The sequence below is a fragment of the Echinococcus granulosus genome, assembly GCF_000524195.1.
Source record: "Echinococcus granulosus chromosome Unknown EG_S00002, whole genome shotgun sequence".
Taxonomy (NCBI): domain Eukaryota; kingdom Metazoa; phylum Platyhelminthes; class Cestoda; order Cyclophyllidea; family Taeniidae; genus Echinococcus; species Echinococcus granulosus.
The window spans coordinates 2,376,004-2,382,243 of record NW_020170382.1 but is presented as its reverse complement, the minus strand read 5'-3'; the positions used below and the strand labels follow the sequence as shown (position 1 = coordinate 2,382,243).

Here is a 6,240-nt window from a genome sequence, read left to right as displayed (position 1 = left end):
GTCACGACGCAATTGAATTGTTTCGAAATTCATAAAATTTATCCCTCGCAACGCACCTTTTATAGGTGGACACGCCGATTCTGACCACCACGGATTGCGAGGGCGCCGGAGAGACCTTCCTTGTAAAATCATCTTCCACGACGGAGAAGGATCAGGTTGCAGCACCCCTACACCTCACCGTTAGCGCGCAACTCCATTTGGAGGCACTGGCCCTGGGCATGAGCAAGGTAGGTGAGTCAACTTCTAGGATGCGGCATGGTTATCTCACAAATTATTTGAATTGCAAGGTTTCTTGTGGAGAGTTTAGTCATTGTTGCGGTGACTTAGGATGCAGAATAGTGCCTTCTTCTTTTAGGTTTCCTTGGTCCTATTGTGTTTATCTTCTAGTGTCACCCGCATGCTTGAAAATAAACCACGTCCTAGATCACTGGGTACCAAGTGCTCCATTTCCTTCACTTTGAAGTTTGCTGTTCCATTCTTTTCATGCTTCACATTGACTATTCCTTGTTTCTATGTTTATTGATGTTTCAAGTGTTTCGGTTTATAATATTTTTCCTTAACAATTATCCTTCTAGCGGTTTTTGTGAAATTGAAGGTGATTTGTGTTTTTTTTTTTCGAGTCAATATTGCATTATGAAAAAAACACCGTCTCTGAAGGCATGGCTAACGGATATAAAGGTTTTTGAGAGGTTCTGACCTGGCGCTTTTAATTTGCGTACTTAGTTCATAGGAGTTGACAGGTGAGCTCAATGCGGACAATGATGCCCTGAATGGTGGGGTGGAGACAAATCATTCTAATACTACTCATGAGTTAGCAGCCAGTTTTAGCCTGGTTTCTGTTTCGGCAGCGTTGTCCTATTTTACACAAAACTGGTCGGAAAGGCGAATTGGGCAAGTAGTTGTCACGAGAAATCGTCACTGCATTCTCCAGATTTTACAACTAACTACCACCAGGAAAATGTTTATTTTTTAAATGGGATCTGTAGGATGCCCTTCACGTTTTCGGCGACCCCAGCCAACTTGTTGGTGGCTGTGTAAAAACTGTTAAAGTTATAAAAGTGATTTGATTGTTAGGACACCTTTGGGTTTAAACACTATTTGTGTACACAATTTAGCACTGTTCAAATTCGACGCCAAAAATTCCATGTTAACCGACCGGATTGTGATCCCTTAGCGGTTTAAGTCGAATGGCATTCACTCAATGCGACTGTCAGAAGCTTCTTTGTGAAATATTATGAGGCTTGTTTGGACATGCAGTGAGCACCATGAGGTACGGTTTTATTTTCGACCTCCAGAAAGGCCGCAATCGCCACTTTATGTAACGGTCACCGAAAGTCACTTTCAGGGTACAGGTTTTCATGTGTTTTCAGTCTATACTTTTAATTCTAACCTCTCATTCCCACTTCGTAGCATCATTTTTATGAGCTAGTCGTCATTATGGACTGTTACTGTTGTGGACAACTTTCCCAGAACCTCCATGAAACGTAAATCTTGAAATCTGTCCTTCGAGTTTAGGCAATTGAAATTCTGGGTTTCGAATCTGATCTTGGGAATATGCGCGGGGGGAGGGTTTCACTGCCTACCGGAAATTCCATTGATGTTATTAATCCTACCTATGAACTCACTGACCTAAAGACCTGCTGTGTATCACTTTCAATCAGCATTGATCAGGGTTTATAACCAAAACTTACTTCTGCCGTTTTTTTTGCCAGTCTACAAAGTTGTCTTCATGTTTTGCGATAAGTGAAAGCAAAGCATTGTGAGCAATCTTTCATTTGAAAGGACGAAGTGTCATAACGATAACAGCGACGGTGAATGGTTCTAGCTACCAAATAGGAACAGATAGTGAAAAAAAGTGAACCCAGGCCTTCAGGAATTGGCACTTTGATTTGTGACCTAGAGCGATTTGTGTGACTGCTTGCTTCCCTCTTTATGTTTTTATTTTAGCCTATCGTTTTACGGGCTTCAAAAACCATTCAACATGACGACTGTTTTTACACATATCGCTAAGGTTGTAGATTTTCTATCCTTTTGCATTTTCATCATGGAACCGCAATTGCTTTTGATTAGGGGGCTCTTGACCTTTGATACCATATACTAGCATATCTTACCCTGCTGCCTGTTTTGTTTGCAAATCATCTCTTTCTTGACTTATTTTTTGATGACTTTCTTCTGCACCATCACTGCAGTACCACCTGGAAAAGGACTATACCATTACACTTTTTGGAATTTTCCTGTTTCATTTTCCTCTCTATTCAGATCGTTAAAACCACAGACCGCCATTTTTAAGGTCGATGCTATGAGGGTGTAAGGCACCTTGATGTGGTCCATCTTCACGTCAAAGTGAAGTGGATTTGGGTTTTTAATCGGCTGTCGCCTTTTCTTCTATGCGTGCCACTTCAGCTGCGTTAAAGGTAACCCCTCCTGATCTTGCTGGAGCCTTTCACTGCAAATGGTGACATTGATTTGCAACTGCAGTCCAAATCTTCACCTTTTTGATTGTCTAAATATTTAATGTGGCTCACGACATTCGAAGTACACGACTCTTGTGCCTAGTGAACTGGCCCAGTGAAATTCAATTTCCATTTAAGCTTCGTCTGCAGTTGTGAATAAATCTTCGGTTCTTGGCTTTGCATGTGTGCGAGAAGGATTTAAACTTACCCACTGTGGTTTCAATCAGCCATTACGAAAGAATGCCTTAAAAGTTTTTTTACAGATAAGGATGTGCGTCACTGTCCAAAAGGCATTAGTATGATTTTACTCCAAAGGAACGTACTTTTACGCCTAATCGTGGGTGGGAATTCGATGCAACAAAAGCTTTAAAAGGTGAATCCTAAATGTTCAAAAAGGTGTAGCTGTTTGGGAAGCGGTAACTTTATCTTGTTTGGTCTTTTATGCGCTAAGGTGACATAGGATCAGTGGAAAGCACTGCTGTCTTTTTACCTCTACGTGCTACCTGATCTTTGGACTGTCATTAAAAAAATTCACTATTTTATGGATCTTTGGAACGGAAGCCCAAATTGTTTAACTTTGTTCAAAGTTAAGGCTTTCCCACCGCTTTTAACTTACGGACATTTAGGTCACCAGTTAGTTCTTGGGGTAGAAAAGTGTTGAGTGATGTAAACTGCTAGAGAGTGGGGAGTTTTTGGAAGGGAATGAAGCAGTTTCTAGTAATTAATTTCTTTCAAGTGATAGTTTATCCACTGACCAGTTGAAGACAGAAATTGATGCAAAATTTATAGAAGGGATATCATTTATGAAATTGGGGTTTTTACCCCCTAGGTGTACACGCTAAGTCCAACATTTCGAGCGGAGCCCTCGCATTCGCGCCTCCACTTGGCCGAGTTCCTGATGCTGGAGGCAGAGTCAGTTACTATGACGACTGTAGACGCCCTCTGCGACGAGATAGAAAGCATTGTGCGCGATATCGCATCCCCTTACCTCGATTTGCTGTCCACCATCTCGCAAAACGTGAGTTTGTTGTATCTAGACAATTTCTTTGGGTGTCCAAGAAGTGTGAAACCTAAGAACTTCAAAAAATTGTTTCAGAGGCACGCATGCTTGGCGCAATCCTGTGTTCAATTACAGTAGACGCCATGTGCTGGAGTCTTGTCGATAATCTTTTAGTGGTCTAACTAGGTTCCTCGTCTCAGTTCTTGATCGGTGCTAATGCCCATTTGTGCTGGTTTCCAAACGTGTAATGGAAGTTGCGTTAAGGTCTTGTCCTGGTGAGTTGAAGCAGTGAATAAGGTATAATAGTTGGCACAATTTTGTAAGTATCATGTGTCTCAGGCAATAATTACACGAATGAGTAGCCACGAGCATAGCAGGTTGTAACGACTAAATACGTTTGATAATATTACAATGAATAAAGCCTTTAAGGGCTACAATCCCTTACTTCATTACGAAAGGAGTCGCAGTGAGTGGATTTATGGAAAGATAACTGTGACTAGAAGTAGATAACATCATCACTCTGACCAAACTTGGAGCTCAAACAACGAAGGTGAAAGTCAACCTTGTAAATAACCTAATGTTGCATAATACCATGAAATAACAAAGTTTGATATCAATTTCTGAAGAAAGATGTCCTTGTTTCATTCTACTTTTGTAATTATCGGAGAACAAATGACGTTTTAGCGCAGCGCCCTGTTTGCGCAGTGGTCGAACAGGAGAAATCTTGTAATTATGCAGCAGAAAAATCAAAATGATCATGAAAATTAAGGATTGAGAAGTAGAGTACCGCTTGTCATAATTATCTTGAATCCCGAAAAACTGTCACTGCTGAAAGGAATGTTGTGGGCAATAGTAGGTTAATTTAGGTTGATTTGCTTAAGGAGTGAATTGGTAAAAGGGCTTTTAATACGATTTTCTTATCAGACTTCGAAGTAATAAACATGTGAAGCATATTGTGTAGCAGTTCATGATAACTAATTGCACCAAGTTGTATCCATAAACGGTCTGGTTGGGTTTAGAACAGTGCCATTGTCGTAGATTATTATTGGTCTGACAGAAATTATATCCGCTTTTATTTTTTAAGCAGCAGTCGAATTAGTCAAAAAAACTAATGACAATTGTCGTCAGATAAGAAAAGCAAACTACTTTTTGGCTGCGGTGGTCTACTTACTCTCGGAGACCCTAAGTGCACACGTATTGAGCGAAATCATGATATTTAGTTTTAAAAAGGATAGAAGCTGTGCCCTGGTTTGGTACTCCTTGCAAAAGTGTGGGAAAAAACGCACTTTTTACGTTCTTTATTCCCATGTTTACTTAACAATAAGCGACTAGAAGCCTGATAAAAAATACTACCATGGCCGGTGTAGCGAGATCATGAAATTTAATGTTGCTGAGCATGGACCCTAATTTTTAGTTACCCTTAGTTTTGCTGCACAATTAATTGGTCAATATAATGCTCCTGGGCATTTCTATCAGCTTTGTGATAGCTGCAAAATCCAACATTCCAAAAGACCAGGTAGGTGATATCGCTCATAAAATAAATGCTGTGACTTCTATGCAAATCCGCTGGCAGCTTTAGGAGCCACAATTTCTTTTGCAGTCCGAAGATGCGATTGGATGCAACATACACTAGATAATTTCAATTAGAATGCAATTAATATTGTGGCGTTTCCAGGGTCGATTTTGTTTTCGAGTGGTTTATGTGAGATGGTCACAACATTGTCATGTTTGCGTTCTACTGATTTAAGTCAAATTAGACGTTATAGGGGCTCTACCACCACTTTAAATAGTTTGATAAACTCACAGTAAGTAGTTATTCATGTTTCGATTCCGATGGTATTTTTTCGCTCATTTTACCGCATGTGAAATGGGTGTTTAGTGTTCAGCTGTCTTCGGAACAGCAATATTTAGGTAGTATCATGGAGCACACAATTTAATTCTAGGTGAGGGAAATGTGTTCTTCGAAAATGCTTCCATTATGGCAGTTTTCACGTAGTTATGCTGTTTTGTTTACTACAATTAAGGTTTTTGCCAACTTGACCCTACCTACTGATTGTCCTATAAGTAGGCACGAATCCGACTTTAAGACTGTAGTCCTGCGTAATCGCCCCTCAAAAAAGCGCCTTAACATGGTCGCCCTACATGAATTAGGCCCACTTTCAATCAGTAAAGCCTTCCTTTATTACCCTTCCAACTTAAAAAAATCAGGATCTGCATCACATTCTCTCCTATCTCTCTGAGACGCCGGGCGCAGTGAGTCCCTCGGAGCACCTTAAGACCCTCCAGTCCGTACTCAGCCGCCCATTCACGCGAATGACCTTCCATGAGGCCCTTGACTATCTGGAGCGTCACGGCAAGCGGAACTCCACCACCAACACCGAAGTTAGTGGCTTCAACAAGGAGGAGGAGCAGGCACTGTGCGTCACTGTCGGCGGTGGCGTCTTTGTAACCGACTTTCCCGCCGCGCAAAAGCCCTTCTACTGTGCACAATCACTCACCTCGAAAAACACCGAGCCTTCGGTGGCTGCAGTTGACTTGCTGATTCCTGGTGTAGGAGAATTGGTGGGCGGATCGGTGAGAGAGTCGCAGAAGGAGGTGCTGTTGACACGAATGCCCGGTGGTGAGACGGGAGCGTTGGGGTGGTATGCGAACCTTCGAGGGCATGGTGGTGCTCCACATGGAGGGTTTGGTCTGGGATTCGACCGGCTTCTGTTATGGTTATTGGGTGTCTACAACATTCGTGACACGGTAACATTCCCCAGGGAGATTGGGAAGATGTACCTCTAG

General features: G+C 41.7%; 1 protein-coding gene across 1 annotated transcript in view; it reads left to right on the top strand. All coding sequences in view use genetic code 11, as the record gives it.

Moving 5' to 3' along the window:
* EGR_00604 (putative asparaginyl-tRNA synthetase) overlaps window positions 1-6,240 on the top strand; it is a gene marked incomplete at both ends in the record, with an annotated part of 17,880 nt that extends 11,640 nt beyond the window's left edge. Inside the window, 3 exons of the mRNA XM_024489853.1 lie at window positions 66-227; window positions 3,283-3,471; window positions 5,662-6,240. Coding sequence (XP_024355850.1) covers window positions 66-227; window positions 3,283-3,471; window positions 5,662-6,240 — 930 coding nt within the window. The remainder of the gene's footprint in view (window positions 1-65; window positions 228-3,282; window positions 3,472-5,661) is intronic.